Genomic DNA, 24,906 nt, shown 5'->3' on the forward strand with positions numbered 1-24,906 from the left:
TCTCTCTCTCTCTCTCTCTCTCTCTCTCTTTTTCATGCAGATTTCAACACGATTATGGCCGAATACAGCCACATACAAAACCAGCTGGATTTACAGAATGGTAGCTTGGAAGAAGATTTTGTGGTGAATTCCCTTGAAAACAATCTCCAAGGCATAATGGATAGCTTAAACCAGAAGAAATATACTTCTAGCCTAAGATTTAAAACTAATGGAGACTATCCTGGCTCCTATTTAACTCTTTCACAACCAATGTCTGCCAAGAGAAGCCCATCTCCTCTTGGGTCTGGTATTAGAAATGCCTCCTTTGCCAAAATCCAGGGAAGTAAACAATTTTCTTGTGATGGCATTGACAAAAACATTTCCACCAAACCTCCTGCTCCTTTTCTAGGTACTACACCCTCCCTTAGTGGATATCCCCTTGGGATGACAGACTTTGATCATTGTGCTGGTTGGGAAGATGATAGGCCCTTGAAGCTTGCTGATAAACTTCCTTATTCCAAGTATAGCTCAAAGAATAAGTCCTATGACAATGTCTACTTTCTTGGGGGACTAGAAGGCCGAAAGGCATCAGGATCCCTCTTGACCATGTGGAATGGAAACTCCATTAATGATGTTGGACTTTCATCTCTTCGAAGGTCTGGAGCCACAAGCATGCCCTCTAGCCCAAAGCAGTCCAGAAAGATGAACATTCAGGATAGCATCTCGCTTCAGCCCAAAATGACAAAACACAAAGAGATAACACCTGAGAATGTTGGTTTAAGAACTAGGAAATATTCAGGAAGCTCCCTTAGTCAAATGGGGGCATACAGCCGTTCACTGCCTAGGTTGTACAAAGCTGCTGAGAACCAGCCCATGCCATTCAGTTTGCCCCCAAGAAACTCTTTAGGTAATTCCAAAAGAAAGAAACTTGGGGAAAAGGATCTACCTCAAAGCATAACAGATGCTGACAACTACCTTAATTTTTCTTCCTTAAGCTCAGGGGCTTTGCCATATAAGAACTCTTCATCGGATAGCAATCCATATGTTAGCTCAACTCTTAGCATTCCTGCAAGCCCTCGAGTGGCTAGGAAAATGTTGTTGACTTCCACCTCATCCTGTGCATCAGATGACTTTGACAGGATGATATTCTCAGGAACAAGCCCTAGCAATTCATTTACTCCTGGAGAGTTCAATAGAGTATCTGTTGGCAGGAGGGATTTTTCTCGTAGTTCCATGGAGTTTGATGACACTGACTTGGAGAGCCTCAGACAGTCTTCCAGTACTCCCCAGCCAGTTCTTAGAGAAAGGAAAAGCAGCATTAGCTCCATTTCAGGAAGAGAAGATCTGATGGATTATCACCGGAGGCAAAGAGAAGAAAGGCTAAAGGAACAGGAGATGGAGCGATTGGTAACTTTTCTTTTCTCTTATTCACTATTTCATCTACTTACCAAAGCAGCCTTTTGTGCTGTGCTGGAGATGGGCTCAAAAAAAAAAAAAAATGTAGCAATCTAAAATTTCCATCAATTCTATATGTGCTCACAACTGCTCTCTTTCATTTCCTAGATTTTCCTAGGTTCTCCGATTGTTCCCTATTTCATTAGATTTTGTCATGACAGATAATATGATACAATAGATACAGAGTTGAGATAGGAGTCAGGAAGATGTATGTACCTGCCTCATTGTTTATTGAGAGACCTTGGTCAGGTAATTTAACTTTTCTGCTCCTCGGTTTCTCCATCTGTACAAATGAAATGACTGAACAGTAACAAAAAAATCAATAAATTAAAAATTAACAAGTACTTATTAAACATCTATCATGTGCTAGACATAATACTTGGTACTAAGGATCTAAAAACAAAGAATCTAACAACCTTTACTTTCAAAGAGCACATACATGCAGAACATATGCAAAATAAATACAAAACAGTGTGGAAGACAAAGTATTAACATTTGGGAAGACTAGAAAAGGATTTGTCTAAAATGTGGCATTTAAGCTATATCTTAAAGGAAGAATTCTGTGAGACAGAGGTGAAAAGGACATTTCAAACATTTCCCCACTCAAAGACATGGGGAGTATTAATGTAAAGTACAGAGATGGAAGATAGAATGCCTTACGTAAAAAATGGAAAGAAAGCCAATTTGATTGTTATTGTTCAGTCATTAATAGTTGCGTCTGATTCTCCATGATCTCATTTCAGTTTTTCTTGGCAAAGATAAAGGAGTAATTTTCTATTTCCTTCTCCAGGTCATTTTCTAGATGAGGAAACTGAGTCAAACAGGGCTAAGTGATTTGTCCAGGGCCACCCATCTAGTAAGTGTCTCTGGGACTGGATTTGAACTCAGGAAGATGAGTCTTCCCATTGCAGGCCTAGCACTCAATCCATTGACGACCTAGCAATACTTTGTCATAAAGTATAGAAAGAAGAGTAACATTATGAGAATGGAAAGATAGGTTGGGTACAAGAAGAGAAGAGCTTTAGACAAACTAAACAGAAGAGGTTATTTTGTATTCTAGAAGCAATAAAGAGTCACTGGAGGTTATTAAGTAGGAAAATATCAGGATCAGCTGTATGATTGAGGAAAATTATATTGAAAACTATATGTAGGGAGGCTTAGAGTAGGGAAATCAGCAGAGAGATGAATTAGAGGCCACTGGCGATAACTAGGTGATAAGTAGTTAAGTGATAAGTAGCTCACATTAGTGACTTCTCCCAAAGCCCATAGAGTCTGATGAAGTCAACACAGACAGCCTTAAACAACATGCATATTCTTCACAAACCTGTCCTTTGAGAAAGAAAACATAGTATTAGTGAGATTTCAGGAGGAAAAGATTTACTGGATTATCCCCCAAAACAAAGAAAAGAAAGACTTGAGATTAAAATAAACTAATGGATGTAAAGTGCTCTGTAAGCATTAAAAGGCTATGTAAATATAAACTTAAATTATATTCAAGAAATTTCAAGTATGCCTTATGTGGTCTGTAAATGTCAGTAAAAGGCAAGTATCTTTAAGTAACTAGAAGGACATGGTACAAATGTCCACATTCTGGAGTCAGAGACTTGGCTTTGAATCCCAGTTCAGCATCATACTGCGATATTAAGCAAATTGCTTAATATCTCTGGGCTTTAGTTTCCTCTTCATTAAAATCAGTTAGCCAGACCCAGTAGCCTTTGAGGCTCTTTTCAACTCTAAATTGTTGTTCCAAATGCTCCCACAAGAATTTACATTTCTTTAAAACGTAACCCGGAAAAAGGTAATTCTCTCTGAATTTCTTTTAGGTCCCTTTTGCATTCTTGTATCTGCTTTTTCATGTGTTCTTTTCTCTTCTCCTAGTCAAGCTATCTGCTATTACTCTCAATAACATCAGTGTCCCTGCTTATAGCACCTCTCATATCCCCTATTTCTTTAGATTAGCTGTTTCAAATCTGTTATAAGATTATAAAAAAGATAAAAAAGCTTGTTAGCAGTTCATAGCTTATAGTTTTATAATAGTAATAACAAATGGTATTTTTATAACTCTTATTTATGTCAGGCACTAGCTATGAGCTTGATAAAATTTTTCTAATTTGAGATAACCTGGGAGGTATGTGCTATTATTTAAATTTTACAATTAAGGAAACTAAAGCAGATAAGTGGAAGCATCTGAGGCCAGATTTAAATTCTGTTTTTTTTTTTTTTGACCCCAGGCCCAGCACTTCATCCACTAGCAATTGCTATAAAAATGGTTTGTTGTTGTTGTGTTACAGAAAACCCATTAGATTTCTACAAATTTCTCTAGAGAGTTCCATAATTTTGTTTTAGATTAATTGCATTCATCTGTGGTTTCTCTATAATAACTATAATTGCTTATAATAACTATAAGGATCTGGGCTACTTAGCTTTTTATTTTTCAGAAATATAAGTAAAGATAATTTTCAGTATTCACCCTTGCAAAACCTTGTGTTTCATATTTTTCTTCCCTCCCTCCCCTAGACAGCAAGTAATTCAATATAGGTTAAATATATACAATTCTTCTGAATATTTCCATATTTATGCTATACATGAAAAATCAGATCAAAAAGAAAAAAAGTGAGAGAAAAAAACAATAACAATAGCAACAACAACAAAAGATGAAACTACTATGTTATGATGAACATTCAGTCTTAGAGTCACATTTAATAAGGATTTTACTACAGAATTCAAGGGTAGCTAAGTGGTATAGTGCATAGAGCACTAAACTTAGAATCAGGAAGACTCCTAGGCAAATCACTTAACCCTGTTTATCTCAGTTTTCATATCTGTAAAATGAGCTGGAGAAGAAAATGGGAAAACACTGCAGTATTTCTGCCAAGAAACCTCCAAATGGTGTCACAAAGACGCAGACATGACTGAAAATGACTAAACAATAGTAAATAGAATGAAAGATGGGAGATGGAGAGAAAGGAGTAAGCATTTATATAGTGCCTAATATTTAAGACCACTTTGCTAAGAGCTTTACAAATATTATTTTATTAGATCCTCACAATAATACTGTGAGGCAAGCACTGTTATGATTCCCATTTTTTAGATGAGAAAACAGATTTGCCCAGGTATACATAGCTAGCAAGTAACTCAGACTGGGTTGGAACTGAGGTCTACCTTGGCTCCAGATCCAATAATCTATCCACTTTGCCTTCAATTGGCTAGGTGGGGGAAAACTATAAATTTTCACCAGATCTCACCAAGCTCCAGAATTTAAAAAACAAAACAAAACAAAACAAAAAATCCCTCTAAGGTTTCCATTAAGCTGTGTCTGAAGGTTACATTTCCATGGCTTAACAATTCCATGATTTCAATACAGGCATATTACCATTGATTGTCATTCCAAGAAACCATGGTGTTCACGAGCTAGTTGCAAAAGGTTGCAGTTTACAGGACCTGATCTATAGGAGCCTTGACAGGGGGTCAGAGGCTGAGAATAGAGTAGGGAACAGGAGCTTGTTAGGACCCTTATGGGAGTAGTGATAGTGGCTTTATTTTAGGCTTTCATATATCCATAATTTCAGAAGACTGGATACTTTTATCCACATACCTGGGAAAGTTCAGCATAATCCACTTCTACTACTCTGGCACTGGACCAGCTGAGATCCTCACAATATCTTTTAGTGTTGGGGACAGTGTAGGAGAAGCAGGAGATAGAGATGTTCTTCCTTGTTTCTCAAGCTTAGAGTAAATCTTCTCTTAGGAAAGGGAAACTCCCTTCACATATGAAAGTGCTCATAAGTGCTGGAAATTATTCTGTCTTCTACATCTAACCCAAAGGAATTTCTTCTTCTTTGATGCAGCCTTCCTCTCACTACATCCTGAGTAAAAGTGTTTTTGAAACACTTAGGATTGTCGATTTAGAGCTGGAAAGGGAGTTTAGAGGTCACCAAGTGCAATCTTTTCATTTCACTTATGACAAAACTGACACTAGGAGGGGTTAGTTAAATGACTTGCCCAAGATCATATGACCGGAGTTATCTTAGAGTCTGAGGCAGAATTCAAATTATAACTCAAAGTTCATTATTATGCTAAGGTGATTGAAATACTTGCAGGTCTGATATTCTTAACCTAGGGTACATGAACTTTCTTTAAAAAATAGATTTTGAAAACTTTATTTCAATATAATTGTTTTCTTTTTTGATTCTATGTGTTTTATGTGCTTAAAAATATGTATTTTGAGAAAGGGATCCATAAGTTCTACTTCCAGAAGGGCCCATGACACTAAAAAAGTTAAGAATCCCTCTGAACTGGTGAGACCTGAGTCAAATGGTCTTCTAAAGCTTAGGCCACAGATTTGACCTAAGGGTAAAGACGAATTGTTTTTATGACACTTCCTATTTAAGGTAGATGGTATAAAGCCTAGAGTGTTAGACTTGGAGTTATAAAGACCTGAACAAAATTCCTGCCTTACATACCTCCTAACTAGAAGATCCTGAGTAACCTTTCTCAACCTCATCTGTAAAATGGGAGTGGTAATACCACTCCACAAAGTTGCCATGAGGATTAAATGAAATGACATGTAAAGTGCCTTGTGAACCTGAAAGCACTACAGAAATGCCAGCAATTATTAGTATTACTATCACTTGCCTGGCCACCTCGCTCCATTCCATGCTTACTTTTGTTAACTGTATATTGGTTAAGGGACATTGGATGATGATATCTGTTACTTTAGCATCATTAACAGGCCAAAATTCTCTATGGTGTTGAATAAAATAATGCAAATTTGAATAACCACAAATGTGAAAAGATAGAAAGCTATCTATTCAATCAGTGATCAGCATACTGGACTCACAAGGCAAGGGCTATCTTTACACATTCTAAGTAGCACTTAGCTGGCATATTTGCAGACCTTCAGTAAATATTGAAGCATTTAATCATTAGCAGAGCAGGATTGCCAACTGTACCCAACAGACTAAGAACAAAAGCAGAGATTTTATTTTATTTATTTATTTAATTTTAGGGATGGTGAGTGTATTGGAAGGGAAGGCAAGTTGGAAAACTCTAATTATCTCCTTTTTCTTTAACCTTATGTTTTAGAATCTCAGACTCATGTCCTGGAAGTAATCCTATATAGCACGATTTGAAAGGGCAGTATCCTTAATTAACACTTGGCAGCAAACTGGTTTCTGATCTGTAATGGCAGTACAAGTTGTCGCCTCTTGATGGTGCCACAATTTTACAAATCTTCTCTTTGAGGGGAGTATACCCTGAAATTCAGGCACTGCATATTAGTTCTCTTGGTGAATACTAGTATGGTGTGTAGATGGTGACCTTATTAAAATTCATTGCTTCAATCACAGGAAATATTTTATTCATCTTTTTAAAGGTTGAGTGAGTTAATACTTTGAAAAGTGTTTGATGATTAAGATCTCTTACAAGTATATGTCAGTGCTTCAAGAATCCATGATTCAGTTAAGGTGGGTACTTATACAGATCTCCACCTCAATCTTTAAGAGCTGTGATAGCCAGAAAATACAGTACCCCTATGGCACCAGTCACTGCACTTTTGAAAGCTGAAATACACTATGTTTTAGGGTCTATGATGGAAACCTCTTCAATTTGGTAGGATCTGCAAGAGTTGACTTTTTGCAGACATAATGTTCAGGATCCCAGGATCACATCCAGGTCAAGGTGAGATATCAGAGGAGGAATTTAGCATAGTAAGATATTCTTACAAGTTCAACTCAAAAGTTAATGAGCAGTATTTGATCTGGAGTTAGAGAACCTGAGTTCAAATCTTTTTTCTATCAGTACTAGTATAATCTTGACCAAGTCAATGAACTTTTCTTAGCCTTAGTTTCTTGATCTGTAAAATGAGGGGATTAGTCTCATAAGATTTCTTCTAGCTCTATGTCTATGGATTCATGAATATGAATGCCTTTATAGGTAGATTGATTGATAAATGAGATAAAAGCTGAAAGTATGTGGACATAACAAAGAGGGGTGGGGAAATCACTCTTGTTCTTCCTGCTGTTGTTGAGTACCTTGTTTTTAAAATTATTCCCACATAAATAGACATCTATCAGGTTATACCCCTTAGCCAACTGTTTGGGTAACTAATAGATATACATTTAAGTGACTTTGATGAATGGTTCTCAACTTTTTTAGATTTTTTTTTCTTTTCATTCAAGAATAGTTTAAAGAAATTCTTTATAGAGACTACTTTATTCAGATATGTGGTAATTATATTTAAAGAACTTAGAAACAGTCTAGGAATAATAAAGCTTGGGAATCTGATGAAATAATAATTGGATTAGGAGCATATTCTCTTTCTGAGGCAGTGTTCTTTTATTATTATTATAGCTTTTTATTTACAAGATATATGCATAGGTAATTTTTCAGCATTGACAGTTGCAAATCCTTTTGTTCCAACTATTTCCCTCCTTCCCCCCACCCCTTCCCTCTAATGGCAGGTTGATCAATACAGGTTAAATATGTTAAAGTATAAGTTAAATACAATATATGTATACATGTCCAAACAGTTAATTTGCTGTATAAAAAGAGTTGGAATTTGAAATAGTGTACAATTAGCCTGTGAAGAAAATCAAAAATGCAGGCAGACAAAAATAGAGGGACTGGGAATTCATAGTCATCTCCCAGAGTTCTTTCCCTGGGTATAGCTGGTTTAGTTCATTACTGCTCCATTAGAACTGATTTGGTTCATCTTCATTGTTGAAGAGGGCCACATCCATCAGAATTGATCATAATATAGTATTGTTGTTGAAGTATATAAATAATGAGGCAGTATTCTTTTGAAGAAATTGACTTTGGAAACTTAGTCATTCACTGTATTAATGAGTTAGGGCCTAGTATAGTGACATGGAGATTTTTTTTAAAGACAGAATTGACTAGTAACTTAATGTTTTGGGACCAAACAGAATGCTAAATCTTATGAAACAAGAACTCTGAGATATAACCCCGTTCACTGTGACTTCATAGTTCAACTAAATTTTCATCCACAAATTTGCTGAGATCCTTCCCATATAGTATCCCAAAAGAGGTGATCCCAGGCATTGAAATGCAGAATTTTATGCAGCTAACAAACTGAGTTGTCGGTAGTTGGAGGCATGAAGTTGAAATAAACAAGGACAGAAAATTTTTTTTTTATTTTGAAAAAAATTTCTTTACAACATTATCCCTTGCACTCACTTCTGTTCTGACTTTTTCCCTCCTTCCCTCTACCCCCTCCCCCAGATGGCAAGCAGTCCTATACATGTTAAATATGTCACAGTATATCCTAGATACAATCTATGTTTGCAGAACCGAACAGTTCTCTTGTTGCACAGGAAGAATTGGATTCAGAATGTAAAAATAACCCGGGAAGAAAAACAAAAATTCAAACAGTTTACATTCATTTCCCAGTGTTCTTTCTTTGGGTGTAGCTGCTTCTGTCCATCACTGATCAATTGAAACTGAGTTAGATCTTCTCTTTGTCAAAGAAATCCACTTCCATCAGAATACATCCTCATACAGTATCGTTGTTGAAGTGTATAATGATCTCCTGGTTCTGCTCATTTCACTTAGCATCAGTTCATGTAAGTCTCTCCAAGACTCTCTGTATCCATTCTGCTGGTCATTTCTTAGAACAATAATATAAGGACAGAAAATTTTTACTCATTTCCCTACCCCACAGAGTAGGAGAAAACTAACTGAAGTGTTCTGGATTTTCTTGTTTTGTTTTTTGAATAATAAATAGATGATGACCGAATCTGAATTCAGGGATTATTGAATCCAAGCCTAGTGCTCTATTCAGTGTAACCCTAGCTGCCTTTCAAGGGCAATTTATACAAAAGCATTCCCTTCAAACAAGGGATACACTTTTCTTTGCAAACATCAGGTCCCTGGGAGAGTGAGCTCAAACTTAGAATACAAATACACATTAAGATGCACTTGTAGAAAATGCATATAGCCAAAGAGTAAACTCTGGACATACTTTCTTGAATTTCTTTATGAAGGCCTCATGAAATTCCCCAAAGGTCTAACTCTTGAATGGACTATGAGAATCATTGTCTTGACAAATTTTATAGCTGATATTGTCTTCTTCATGAAGGATCACTGTCCTACTGCATCTGTCTGTGTTCGTGCTTGTTATTGGTGTGTGTCTATCTCAATTCATTGTTACTAGTTTAGTCTCTCTGATAATGTTGTCAATGGGAAGGGCACAGCATTCTTCTGGGCTTTCCCCCTCCATCTCCAATCTTCTGCTACCCTCTGGTACAGGGTTTTCTCAAGGCCCTCCATAACTTGGAATCTACTTCTCAACTGTTCAACTTTGAACTATCTATCCATAGACCCAGATTGTATTTGATTCAGCCAAACACAAGATATTTTTTAATATAATGTCCTCTGTCTTTATCCATTGATTAAAGCAGTTCATTCCTGTCACATTTACCAAATGAATTATTGAACTCTTTTTCCATTTTTTGTTTGATTACTTGAGAATTCTGGAAAGTCTATGATTAATATTAATTGAGGTGGGAATGGAAACTTTCCCCCACTCCTGCCTCACATTAAGAATAACTGGGTCACAAAGAATCATAGTATTTTTTTTAGAAGAAAGAAAGATAATAGAGATTGTCTTAGTCCATCCTTTTATCTTCAAATGAAGAAACTGAGTACTGGTAAATATGCACTAGAGATATAGAAAAAAAGAAAACAGTCCATCTTGCAAAAAGTTCACGTAATTTGTGTCAGGGCTCAGCAGATTGGATTTCAATAAAGAAGCCAAATGAATTTAAAAATAAATCACATTGATTATCTTCAAATGGGCAGATCATGGCTTTTGGTTTTTTTTTCCAGTGAAAACAGCCAAGGAAGTGAGGGGAAAAGGAAACATTGTACGCCAGGTTTTATACTAAGTGCTTTACAAATATCTCATTGAATTCTCACAACAACCCTCTGAAATTATTGTTATCCTCATTCTATAATTGAGGAAACTGAGGCAAATAGAGGTTAAGTGACTGGCCAAGATCACACAGTGACCTATGTCTAGGTTTTAATTCAATTAAGGGCCTGAGTCTAGGTTTTATCTCAGATCTTTCTTACTCTAGATTTAGTAAATTATTTATGTGTCATCCAGCTAAAGGATCAATAGACTTTGAGGCTTTATTGTCACCTAGCCCAAAATCTGACCATTAAAAAAAAATTGGGAGTTTCGCCCTTAATGATGAAAATACATTGCATTCTCAAACCTGTGTGAAGCAGTCTAGGAGGATTCCTTGCCAAGAAGAATCCCTCCTAAGTGAATCAATCTCTACTTTTCCTAAAGGAAAAAATTAAGAAGGTTTACTGAAGATCGAATAGGATCTTTGATTGAATTCCAAAAGTCAGAGCAGCTGGAAACTGGAAGAAGTAATGTTTAGAATAGGGACAGGATGGAGAAGATTGATTTTTTGCTTTTATTTGTTTTCACTCTTTTAATAAATTATTTTTGGTAGGATAGTGAGGAGGACAAAGAGTTGGTGAAATCACCTGTCCCTCCATATCCCCATCCATACCCCCAGTCCTGACCATTTCATTACTTCTCATGTTCTATAGATAGTGAATGAATATTAAGGCCTGAATATGTTTGCATTTAACAGCAAATAATATCTAACAAGCCTGTAGGTGCCATGCACATCTGGCATCTGGATTTGACTAGCATGAATTAAGTAACCAGCCCACAGTCCCACAGTTAAACTACTGACAAAGACCAGAACCCAGATATGATTACAAATCCATTACTAATTTCAGTAATTTCCCCATTCACTTTCATTTCATTCTACCTCAGAATTTTTCTTTCCATATCAAATCTTGGCAATATTTCAAGAAATTAAAGTGAACAAGCTATTCAGACTTTTTCATTTTTATTTATCCTAAAATCACAAAACTGAAAGGAAATTCAGAGTCAAATCTGGTCCAACTTTCTCATTCAAGGAAAGTTGAGACCCAAATCATTCAAGACAAGGTATTGTCCACATTATTTTTTAAGTATCTCCTGGGACAGACACACATGTACGGGGAGTATTACATATGGTTTTAATAAAGCACCATACATATTTCAACCGATTTTGTTACATACACTACTGTCTTTCAGGCAAAAAAGAAACAAACTCCCGAAGCCCCAAACCTGGTTAACTTGATATAAATAGCAAAACCAAAGGAAGTGGTCAAATGAGAATATGTTTGATTGTGGGGGTGTATTTATTCTCCAGGGATCTCAGGGATTGATTCTAGACAAAATTGGTCTTAGTTTTTTTTTTTTTTTTTCCTTGAATATGGTTTATGCTCTGGTATTTCCACAACTAGTCCTTCATCACCCTTCTTATAACAACAAATAACATCTGGAGGGGTATTCCTGACTGTCCTTAGGTAGAGTGATGGCTGTACTCCTGGCATGGCTTTTTGTGTTGGGAATTCCTACTTCCTAAAGAGGCAGAATTTAACAGTCTTTATAAAATGATGTAGTTCTCCTCCCCTTTGAAAATTTGTTCAGTATTAGAAACAGGGTAAAAGGTCTTACTTTTTTGATTTGATTCCAAAGAAAGTCTTACTCTCATCAGTTTGCTTGTTTGTTTGTTTTTTAGTGTTCAGAGAAAATTATGAAACTGAGTTTTTCATTTGGCACTAAAATCCCATTATACTGCCTCAGATGACCTTGCATTTTTGAAGTCTTTTTCATTAAGAATGCAAGCTAAAAAGGGTTTGAAAACAAGTTAAAAATCAACTGTCACCTGAGGGCCAGTCTCACTAAGTTCAGAAAACTTAGATTTATAAGATTAGCTATTTCAAATTTGAAGGCTATTATGGCAAGAAGTGGTGTGATCTTCATACCTGATTTATATCACCTATACCCAGTAAATCAAACTCAAAAAAACAAGCCCTTTCTTTCCTGGGTATATAAAGTCAAAACAAATATCCCTTCCCTCTTTATTTTCTACTTTAGAATTAAAATATGTGCAATGGGAAGCTTTGAATAAAAGGCAAGCACTTGGGTTGAACCTTTACAAAAGTAAAATTTCTGAGTAAATAAGAAGGGATCTCATAGATCATCTAGTCCACTTCCTCATTTTAAAAATGGGGAAACTGAGGCTAGTAAGTTCTAAATGGATTTATTTTTAAACTACAACATTGCTAAAATATCCCCAGGAAGATGACAGTGCAGGGTAGCCAGTGTAGGTAGGGATTGTAGTGAAGGAATTATGAACTAACTTTTAAGAGTTAGCTTTTTAAAGTGAAAACAAATAAAACTTGACTTTCTTTTTTAGATCAAAGATAATTTTTTTTTTTGAAAATAGACAAAGAACTCTTGGAATTAGTGACAACATATCCAATGGGAATACTTTTTGAAAGTGAACACAGAAGTGATTTCATTCATGGTAAGGACCTGTGAATTCAAGGGAGCTGTTGACACATATAGATGAATAATGACTGTCAGGAGGAAAATCTCTAGGGTGAAGGATTGATTTATATGGAGTGTGAAGAAAAGAGCTTAATACTTGGTTCATCTAAAGTATGTAGAAGGGCAGGATATGATAGCTACCTAAAATATGTGAATTATGTATATACTAAGGATAAGGAAGAACTGTAAAATAATTCTCAGTGAGTCATGAGTAAGAGGGAATGTGAGTAAATATAAGGATTAGGTGTACATATGTTGTAGGAGGGAAGAAATGGGTATACCAAATGAGATTTCTGAGAACTATATATATTTTAATTTTCTATTTTAATGATATATTATCTTTCCAATTACAAGTAAAGATAGTTTTCAACCTTCATTTTTGTAAGATTTTGAGTTCCAATTTTTCTCCCTCTTTCTCTTACCTCCCTCATCCCAAGACAGAAAACTGATATAAGTTATACATGTACAATCAATATTTAACATTTCCATATTTGTTATGTTAAGAAGGAAAAATCAAACACAAGGGAAAAACCATAAGAAGACAATAACAACAATAACAAAACAAAACAAATAAACAAAAAACAACCAAAAACGGTGAAAATATGCTTCTATTGACATTCAGTTTCCATAGTTCTTTCTCTGGATGTGAATGGTATTTTCCATCCAAAGTCTAGTGGAATTGTATTGGATCACTGTATTGCATAGAAGGGCTAAGTCTATTATAGTTGATCTTCACACATTCTTGCTATTACTGGGTACATGTTCTCCTGGTTCTGATCACTTCGCTCATTATCAGTTCATGTAAGTTTTTCTGGGCTTTTCTGAAATCAGTCTGTTCATCATTTCTTACAGAACAATAATTTTCCATTACATTCATATACTACAACTCATCCAGCCATTCCCCAGTTGATAGGGATAATCAATTTCTAGTTTCTTGCCATCACAAAAAGAGTTGCTAACAAATATTTTTATATATGTAGGTGGGTTCTCTCCCCTCTTTTATGATTTCTTTGGGATATAGACTCAGTAGCCGTTCTTTAAGAAAACTGCCTATATTTTCAGTGATGTTCTCATGATTTGTGGCATTGTGGATAAGGAACTCGATTTGGAGTCAGTAAAACCTAGATTCAAATCCTACCTCACACATCCTAATTGTGTGACCTTGAGCAAGTCAGGTAACCCTGAGGGAATTATACTCTGGCCTTTAAGACCCTTGCAGCTTAAAATACATAAAGCCTTTACCATTTTTTTTCCCTAGTAGAAACTATTATATCTAAAACAAAACACTGTTTTTTTTTCTTTTTTTAGCTGTGGAAGAGATACAAAGTAAGAGTTTTCCAATTTTCTTTCAGAGAGGGTTTTTTTTTTTTGTTTTGTTTTTGTTTTTGTTTTTGTTTTTTTGGAGAGGAGGGGTATATGGTTCAGTCATGTGTAACACTTTGTTACCCCATTTTGGGTTTTTCTTAACAAAAATACTAGAATGGTTTACTGTTTTTTTTTCTCTAGCTAATTTTACAGATCAGGAAACTGAGACAAATAGAGGTAAGTGACTCACACAACTAGTAAATGTTTGAGGTTAAGATTTGAACTTCTGAAAAATGAGTCTTCTTGATTCCAAGCCCAGTGTCATTATGCCACTTAGCTGTCCACAAAACATTTTTTTATTTTAAAGTCTCTTTGATATGTAAGGTGGAGCAGAGGGAAAAAGTCATATGTGTTCACAACCCACATTCTTATTTCCTACACTAGAAAGCATGCATGAGAGACATAAAAACAATATAACTAATTAACCATATCACAGATTTGGTCTAAAATTAATCTTGTCTATAATAAATATTTTACCCTGAATTAATAATTCTGCTTGTTACCATTTAGCAGGGTTTTTTTTTTAGATAGTTGATATTTATATGATCCCTGTTTCTTAAAATATAAGGGATGGGAGAGCAGGGCAGAGAAAAAAGGACAAAGTAAAAAGAAACCTGTCTGGTCCAGGAGCTGGAGGGCTAGATCTAGAATTAAGAAGACCTGAGCATGGACAAGTCACCACCTTTTAAAGCTTCAGCTTCCTCCTCAGTAAAATCCAGACAAAAATAACTTAAAGAACTATGTCATAAGATTGTTGTGAGACTCAAATGAATGCTTTGAAAAAGTTATTATTATCATTAATGCCATTATTATAAGAATCTGGAGACTTGGTTATTAGTTTTGCTTCTAAAAGGGCTGTCTTTGGTTTAAACAAATGTATGTCTCAGATGCTTATGGACTGATTGTCCTTTAAGAAAGTTTTGCCTAATGAACCAGAAGGCTTGGTTAATGAATGCTAAGTACTTATTCTCTTTTTGGGAGTCCTACATTTCTTTGATCTGATTGATTTTATTTCTAATCAAGCTGGCCTTCTTGTTCTAGTAAAAATAAGCTGGCATTTTCTTTTAGAATGTCCTATATATTATCAAGGTCCATTAGAAAAATTCTGGATGTCCTCTGTGTTGGAATGATCATTGGAAATGTTGGTACAGATCTCTAGTTGGATTGCTCTTTGTGTGTTATGGAAAACTAAACAAATTTTCATCCAGGGCTTCTTAGTAGCCAACCTGAAGGTTAGACTGTGACTGACTTCCTGTCCAAAATGGAAGCCTTATTAGTATCAGACTTTCCCTCTGACTGGGGAACCTGATTTTCTTTCCCCCTTTTCTTTATTAGTTTTGATTGAGACAGGATTTTGCCAGGTAAATAGTAGTCCTCTAAGATTTTTGTAAAATGATGTCAATTTGTTAGATTATATAATCATGCATTTAGAGGTGAGTGTAATTGTCTGGGCCTACCAGCTATAGTACCCCCTCATGGAAGACAGTTAATTTTCCTGATTGTTTAAAAACTACTCTATGTGGATTTTGCTAAGGTACTTGGGGGAAAGGGGGGGTGGGGAAGGAACAACTTAGTAATGTGCTATCAAGAATTGGAACTCTGGACAAATATCCCCAAAGCACCCTAAGTGATTTGCTAGGAAGAGCAAATATTTAATAGGGGAGAGACTAGAGGGACAGGTTTTGGTACTTAACCAGCTGAATTCTTACCCAATCTAGTTGATGTTATCACAGAGAATAAGGGCGAGATAATAGAGGGGACAAAGTGTTAATGTGCTAAACTAAGTGCAAAAATTTGTCTCCATTCCACATGAAGTGTGAAAACATTTCTCTAATTGAATTGGAAGAACTTGGTATTGACTGGCCATGGTCCCAGGGTCCTGTTAGCCTTGGAAATAGTCAAGAAGCAGTTGAGGCAGTGAGCAGCTTTCTGGAACCTGCAAATTTCCAAGAGAGTTGTTAGTGGAGGGGAGATAGGAAGGCTTTGTCTTTTCTTACACTATCTTCCTGCCTTTCCCTACCATGACCCATATCCTTCTTTGGTATAGCTGCTTGTTCAGTAACAAACAGATCATCCAGCATGCAGCAAATATATACAAATATAGGTAGTGACAAGGGAACAGGAACGTTTGAGGATCGGGACCTCTGGCAGCAGAGAAGACAGCTGACTGGATTCTAGAGAGAATTAGCCCTGGCTACTTAGGGGGGAGCTGTGGAATAGAACAGCCCCAAACAGCTGACCCAAATAACCAGCTTCTCAGAGAAACTGCTTGATTCTTTGACTCCAAATCTAGCCTTCTTTTCACACCACCATACTACCTTTTACAATCCTAAAGCTAGGAGGAATAGTGAATTGAGAGTGGTGAATATGAAGCCAGTAGGAATGGAAAATGGATGTAAAATCCTGTGTTTTCTGGCTATGTAGCTCTGGGCAAGTCACTTAAATTGTCTCAACAATTTCCTCATCTGTGTGATGGGTCATCTCTATGAAGTGCTCTCCAAATCTTACAATGCTATCTATAAAAATCCTAATTATTATTATTATTATTTTTGTCATTATGTCATCATTAAGCTTCCTCAATTCTAAGTATGTTCACTTCCTTTAACCTCTCTTAGCATAACCTGGTCTCTGATATCTTTAGTTTTCTTATTTTTGATTTTATTAATTTCTCCTTTTATTTTCAGAATTTCAAATTTGGAATTTAATTGGGAGTTTTAAATTTGTACTTTTTCTCGCTTTTTTAGTTGCAAGTCCAATTCATTGATCATCTCTTTCTTTATTTTATGCAAGTAAGCATCTAGGCATATAAAATTTTCCCTAATAACCTCTTTGGCTGCATCCTATAAATTTTGGTATCTTGTCTCATTGTCATTTTCTTGGATGAAATTATTGATTGTGTCTATGATTTGTTGTTTTACCCTTTCATTCTTCAGGATTAGATTATTTACTTTCCAATTAATATTTGGTTTATTTTCTCCTGGCCTTTTATTGCATGTAATTTTTATTGAATCATGATCCAAAAAAAAAATATATAGGTCTTGATTTTGAGGTCTTTATGCCCTAATATGTGGTCAATTTTTGTATAAGTTTCATGTACCACTGAGAAAAAAGTGTACTCCTTTCTGCTTCGATTCAATTTTCTCCAAAGATCTATTATACCTAACTTTTCTAAAATTCTATTTACTTCCTTAACTTCTTTCTTATTTATTTTGTCATTTGATTTATCTAATTCTGAGAGAGTAAGGTTGAGATCCCCTACTAGTATAGTTTTGCTGTCTATTTCTTCTTGCAGCTCTCAGGAAACTTTTGAAGTAAACAAATAAAAAAAAAAGCTTTGCTAATGTTAAGTTTTTAAAATAGGAGTTTAAAAGGAGAAGGTCATTGGTCCTGATCTTTATAGGGGAAGAAGGAAAGTGGAGTCATATATAAAGTCACAAAAAGAATGGAAGGACCCTTAGATATAGCATCATGGCATCATAGATACAGAATTGGAAGGAACCTCTATTCCTAAAAACAAGTATTTACAACTAGAAAGGACCATTGCTATCATCTAGTTCAACCTTTTCATCTTATATTTTACCGATGTGAAAACCAAGTGCCGGAGAAAATTGGTCAGTTCACACTGATAGGAAGTGAATTCAATCCCAGATCCTCTGTTTCCAGATCCAGAAGTCTTTCTATTACCCCATTTTGCTTTCCAGTTCAACCTGTAGTCTGTCTGGATCCCTTCATTTTACTGTAGTTTATATGGGTTCCAGTGACTTTTTCCCAGCTAGTAAATGGCAATGTTGACCTAGGTCATAAGTCAATAATATACATCATCAATAAGAAATATTTATTAGTACTCTTCTGTAGATAGAGCATTCTATGGTCTGTATAAGAACTAATCTTTTTTCTAGTAATTTATTTGTTTTTAATATATATATTGCTTTATGAATCATGTTGGGAGAGAAAAATCAAAGCAAAAGTGAAAAACCATGGAAAAGATTAAAAAACAAAAACAAAAAATGAACATAGCATATGTTGATTTACATTCAGACTCCTTAATTCTTTTTTCTGGAAGCAGATGGCATTTTCTTTTCAAAGTCTATTGGGATTGCTTTGGATCATTAAACTACTGAGAAGAACCAAGTCTTTTATAATTGATCATTGCATATTCTTGCTGTATTGTATACAATACAATTGTATTCCCTGGTTCTGCTTGTTTCACTCATCATCAGTTTGTGTAAATCTTTCCAGGCCTTTCTAAAAGCAACTTGTTCATCATTTTTTACAGAATAATAATATCCCATTACCTTCATATACCAGAACTTAGTCAGCTTCCCCAATTGATGAGATCTACTCTTTTTCCAATTCTTGCCACTATAGAAAGAGCTGCTGAAAACATTTTTGCACATATGGGTCCTTTTGTCTCCTTTATGATTTTCTTGGGATACAGTAGTGGCACTGTAAAGTCAAAGGATGAACTAATCTTTTTTAAGGCAAATATTTTGTGTTTTTCCAGCTAAAATATCATGCTGATATTGCTCTATAAGGTCTCAAGCTTATAGAACTTCCTTTATATGTGGTCCCTTCTGACTCAACTTTTTTCCATTTCCTTGATTCTGTGTTTTGTGTTCTTTCTGGGTTGCCTCCCTTGGCACAGAATAGAATTTTAGGAATTATTAAACTTCAGAATCTTGCTTGACATTTTATGTGAAGAGGAAGAATGAAAACTCCCATGTACATAGCCTAACCCATGCTAGCCCATCTCCAGGCACATAGCTTACCCCATTTAAAACATCCAGATTTCATAATACAATCCTCACATCTATGTGTCCTATATTAAGGGGACAAAGAGCCAAAAAAGATGATTTTGCTGGAAACTTTTTCTTTTATTTTTTTCAGTCTTTTAAAAAATTATTTGTTTTTATTTTTCAAATTATGTATGGCTAATTTTTTGACATTAACCCTTGCAAAATCTTGTGTTCCCATTTTTCCCTCCTTCCCCCACTCCCTCCCCTAAGATGACAAGTATTCAAATATGTGTTAAACATTGTAGAAATGAATGTTAAATCCAATAGATGCATACATATTTATACAATGATCTTGCTGAATAAGAAAAATCAAATCAAACCTGAAAAAATGAGAAAGAAAATAAAATGCAAGCAAACAACAACAAAAAGAATGAAAATGCTATGTTGTGGACCACACTCAGTTCTTACAATCTTCTCTCTGGGTGTAGATGGCTTTCTTCATAACAAGATCATTGGAACTGGTCTGAATCATCTCATTGTTGAAAAGAGCCACGTCCATCAGAATTGATCATTGTATAATTTTGTTGTTGCTGTGTACAGTGATCTCCTGGTTCTGCTCATTTCACTTAGCATCAGTTCATGTAAGTCTCTCCAGGGCTCTCTGAAATCATCCTGCTGATAGTTTCTTTTTTTTTTTTTTAATTTAATAGCCTTTTATTTACAGGATATATACATGGGTAACTTTACAGCATTAACAATTGCCAAACCTCTTGTTCCAATTTTTCACCTCTTACCCCCCCACCCCCTCCCCTAAATGGCAGGATGCAGTAGATGTTAAATATATTAAAATATAACTTAGATACATAATAAGTATACATGACCAAAACATTATTTTGCTGTACAAAAAGAATCAGACTCTGAATTATTGTACAATTAGCTTGTGAAGGAAATCAAAAATGCAGGTGTGCATAAATATAGGGATTGGAAATTCAATGTAATGGTTTTTAGTCATCTCCCAGAGTTCTTTTTCTGGGTATAGCTGGTTCAGTTCATTACTGCTCCATTAGAAATGATTTGGTTGATCTTGTTGCTGAGGATGGCCTGATCCATCAGAACTGGTCATCATCTAGTATTGTTGTTGAAGTATATAATGATCTCCTGGTCCTGCTCATTTCACTCAGCATCAGTTCATGTAAGTCTCTCCAGGGCTCTCTGAAATCATCCTGCTGATAGTTTCTTACAGAAAAATAATATTCCATAACATTCATATACTATATCTTATTCAGCCATTCTCCAACTAATGGGCATCTACTCAGTTTGCTGGAAACTTTTTCAAGCAATTAATGGAATAAGAGCAAGAAAGGTAGATGATTCATAACAGATGTATAAAAATAATTGCTCCTTATATTTCTAGAGATCTTTAATCTACCAAGTGTAATGGGCTGAAGCTGAGCAGATGCTACTCTGATGCTTCCTGATGGCATGGGGGTAAGCCTGGATCCTTAAAGTTAGTACTAACTGGATACAAACCTGCCAGCCTAGAAGGGCTTCAAGTATGGGCTGTCTACCATTCTCATTACAGTCCTTATCACCTCACCCATACGTTACTTCCATAACCTTATGATTTCCCCATTTCTTCTAATCCATCAGCATCACATGATCAGATTTTTCTTTGATCTTTCTATGATCTAATTAGTGCAAGTAATATGTTCATTGGTAGGTAGATAGCCAAGTAGATAAGTAGATAAGTAGGTAGGTAGGTATAGATAGAGCAAATATTTTCTTCTTTGATGATTCTATGATCCCATCAATGCAGGTAATATATCAACTAGTAGATAGGTAGCTAGAACAGAAAGCATTTAAGTGAAAGGAAAAAGAAAGTTTTTGCCTTTAAAGGATCTTATATTTTAATGATGAGGACAAAATATTACTAGGATGACTAGGCTGAAAAATAGTCAGAGGGTTATGGGCTGAGTTGGATATGCTTTAGATTCTAGTCCATATCCTTCTATATTTACTTAAAAGTATCATCTCAGCACACTTGGGACCTTCATAATCCCAAATATTTCATGAATATCAGTCCAACTTTTGGGGTATTTATCCCTTATCCTTTACTCTCATGACAATCATTGAGCCAAATCCACAAACATTTATTGAACCCCTATTATATGAAAATGCAATATTGGTGCTAGAAATATAAAGATAAGAAATGACGCTGTTTTTTGTTTGTTTGTTTGTTTTGTTTTTCTTTTGAAGAGCTTTCTAGAGGGAGAGATAATCAAGGACAAAAAAGAAATCCTTTTTAAAATGCACCAAGACTTTTTAAGACAGTAAAATATCAGGTAGAATGGAATGAAAAACGACTCAAAGTGCTTTGGAAATTTTGACTAGAGAAAGAAAGCTTTCTGCTGGACAAGCCTGGATCCACCTTCTTTTCCATTCATACAGAGTAGTATGATGTAAAGAATACAGTCCTGACTCAGAATCAGGAAGTCCATACTGATCTCACATACACATACTTACTTCTTGTATGATCCTGAACAAGTCACAATCTCTATGAAACTCAGTTTTCTCATCTATAAAATATGGAAGTTGGATGGTGCAAGGGTCTTCCTTATTCTAAAGTCTGTGATCCTACCTCCCAGGGTTGGTTATGAGAATCAAATGAGATAATACAGTTATTATTTCCACATTGTGACCTTCCCCATAGTGGTTTCCATATATCACAGGTAGGCATAAAAATTAAATGGAAATTTAGGGGGAGTTTTGCTGAAGCTGCAGGCCACATACAAATGCCAGCAGACAATTCAGAAAAACACTTAACCCAAATTTTACAATAATTTGCAATAAACACCCTATAAAAGAAAAAGGGAAAAAAATTAGATTTCTTTACTGGAATGCAGGGATAGCCAAATTGTTTTACATGGGTTTTCTAAATTGTGGAAGAGATGGCTTCTACCTTGCAAAACTTAACAGCCATAAATAGGAGCTATTTATTATTATTATTTTGTTTTCATATTGCTCAATGAGATTCAATTAAACAATATCCTAGGAAAACTTCCTGTCTCCTGTTCTTTTATATTTAATATTCCACTGACCATTGCACAGGTAGATAAATTACTTCTTTTGGGGTTGAATAAAAGTCTCAGGATATAAGCCTAACTTCAGGAGGGTTGCTGAAGAATGCTTGGCACAACTCTCAGAGAAGACTTTGTAAAAGTTGACAAAGGTGGTATGTTTTTTATTTTAGCCCTACAAGTTTTTATTTCTTCTACTGCATTTCTGTATTTCAAAGCTTTTTGTTCAATGCAGTTTCGAGATTATGATTATTTGATATGGCCAATTCTGATGCTTTTTCATCTTTCTCATTCTCTAAGTTGCTATAATCTAATGAACTTAGAGAATGAGAAAGATGAAAAGGCAAAAAAATTAATGAACAAAAACACCAGAGTTCTTAGTGAGGCCTTCAATACTTTATAAACTCTTTCAATGTATTAAAAGGAAAAGATATGTGTGTGTGTGAGGAGAGAATAAATATCTCTGCAAACATAAAATCTTAGCATTTTAAGGATGAAAGAGATGTTAGAGATAATAGATTCCAGTTCATTTCTAGATGAGGATGTTTTGAATCAGAGAAGTCTTGTCTAATGTCATATAGTTAGTAACAGAGTCTGATTGAAAACCCAGTTAAGATTAACTTACATTGGGCCTTTGCACACATAGCTTTTTAAAAAGAGATGGATCATAGATCATAGAAATCCATCTAAAACTCCTTCCTTAAATTCCAAAACAGGGAACATTTATTGAGTGTGAATGTTTTTATGGGGTAACCAGGTGATGCAATTCATTGAGCACCAGGTTTGGAGTGAGGAAGATCTGAGTTCAATACTACCTTAGACACAACCTCATTTACCTTCATTTCCTCATTTGCAAAATGAACTAGAAAAGAAATGGCAAATTACTTCAGAATCTTTGCCAAGAAAACCCCATGGGCAGTAGTTCATGGGGTGACATAGAGCTAGACACAACTGAACAATAACAATGCTTTTAAAGCTATGTTAATTTTATGCCAAATTTGTGATGCATCAGAATTGTGCCTTTTATACTCTTGAGGCATATGTTTATAATGGCAAAAGAATTCAGAAGAGAGGGAGGATCCAGTGAGAACAATAGTAGTCAGGAAACAGGACTTTAACCAAGACTTGGTTAGATGGGATTTGGATAGGTGGAGTCTGGGCATTCCAGAGAGCTGATAAATGTCCCCAGGGAAAGAGCCAAGGAGAAGATTAGTTTTAGGTGAAGGGGGATGAAAGGAATTAACTTAGTGCATTGTAGGGTGGGGGTGAGGGGCAGGGTAGGACAGTCATAGGCCAGAGTAAAAAGAGTTGAGAAAAGACATTGCTTGTGCTAGTTTTTTTTCTTACTAGTCTGGCTTTTCCTTAAAAGGTTCCTCTGTTACACAGACCTCTGTTAGCTCTGATGCTCTTCAGCACATTGATTTATTTGTTTTTGGAGCAGATTGTAGAGGACTCATATGACTTGGCGCTATATGGATATATATTTCTTTAATTTGTGGGCAGCCTTCCTGCATTGTGCATCTGATTCAGACTTGGACAAATTGGCTGAGAATGGAGTGATAAGAATAGAGAGCAGCACATACCAGTAGACCAAACTTCCTGTGCTTAGGCCTTTGAATACTGTGTTTCACAGGCTGAAATAGCATTCCTCTTAACACTGAGATCGCTTATTCCCTGGTGACTTAAGCAATATCGCTGGCTTCAACAGAAACTATTTTAGGAAGGAGATGTAGGAGGAAATATGTATCCTGGGTTGTACAGAAGTTCTTGTGCTTTTATCAAGATTCTGGTACTTAGTATATTCTTTTAGATTAAAAATCAGTGGCTTTCAGGTTGTCCAACATTCCACTGCCAATTTTGGCATGCCATGAACCCTAAAATGTGATGAAAAAGGCTGTTTTAGATATCATTTAGTTGTTGAGTCATTTCAGTTGTGACTCTTTGTGTTTCCATTTGGGATTTTTCTTGGCAAAGAAATCAGAGTACTCCAGCTTATTTTAGAGATGAGGATACTGAGGTAGAGTTAAGTGACCTGACCAGGGTCACATGGTGTCTGAGGCAGTATTTGAACTCCATTGTACCACCAATAATTGAAATTTATATAGTATTTAAGTTGCCAAATGCTTTTTTCATACTATCTGAGCCTCATAGCAATGTTTCAAGATAGGTACTACAGGTATTATTCCCATTTTACAATGAAGGAAACTGAGGCTCAAAGAAACTGTTTGCTCAGTATCTCATAAATGGTTATATATTTAATAAAGACCAGAAGCAGAATTTGAATCTAAGTCTTCCTGACTTCAAGTCCACTTTGATCTAACTTGAATTAGAGAAAAGAAATTTTGTGCAGACATTCTAGACTGCAAAACAGGTGCTAAGAATGGTGTTTTTATTAGGGACTTTCACTACTACAGCTTGATGTGCATCCCCCTACTTCTCACCACATGAACTTCTTTTTACTTGGATAATCAATATAATGTATTTATTTCCACATAGTTTTTTTTTTTTTTTTTCCTCTATGACAGCTTACTGTCAACCTGCTGGTCTGGTCTCCTTTCCCTCCCTCTCTCCTCCCCTATAAAGCTGAGGTGGGTTGGACTTAGCATTAGCTGGAGCAGGGACAGCAGCTGCAGAGATACATAAGCAGTGGTGTTGCTGCATGTATTAGGTACAGAAGCTTAGGAACAGGGGTTCTCTGTTGCCATGGGAACAGACTATGAAGAAAGAGTCCAAGTATTGAAGAAATTCGGGGAGTGAAAGGGAGGTGGACATTCACAATGATTTGTCTGGACATTTCTTTTGATCCATTATTGTATTTTGTCTTTTAGGGAGATATGGAAAGTCAAATACTCTTTAATTGAATTTG

The 24,906-nt window shown here is 35.6% G+C and overlaps 1 protein-coding gene across 12 annotated transcripts in view; it reads left to right on the forward strand.

Annotated features, from left to right (window-relative positions):
- Positions 1-24,906, forward strand: part of PHLDB2 (pleckstrin homology like domain family B member 2) — a 142,492-nt gene that overhangs the window by 21,506 nt on the left and 96,080 nt on the right. For all 12 annotated transcript variants that reach the window (XM_031959645.1, XM_031959644.1, XM_031959643.1 and 9 more), the window contains one exon: positions 41-1,386. In XM_031959645.1, coding sequence (XP_031815505.1) covers positions 55-1,386 — 1,332 coding nt within the window. In that variant the 5' untranslated portion in view covers positions 41-54. The remainder of the gene's footprint in view (positions 1-40; positions 1,387-24,906) is intronic.

Source organism: Sarcophilus harrisii, chromosome 3, assembly GCF_902635505.1.
Source record: "Sarcophilus harrisii chromosome 3, mSarHar1.11, whole genome shotgun sequence".
Classification (NCBI taxonomy): Eukaryota; Metazoa; Chordata; class Mammalia; order Dasyuromorphia; family Dasyuridae; genus Sarcophilus; species Sarcophilus harrisii.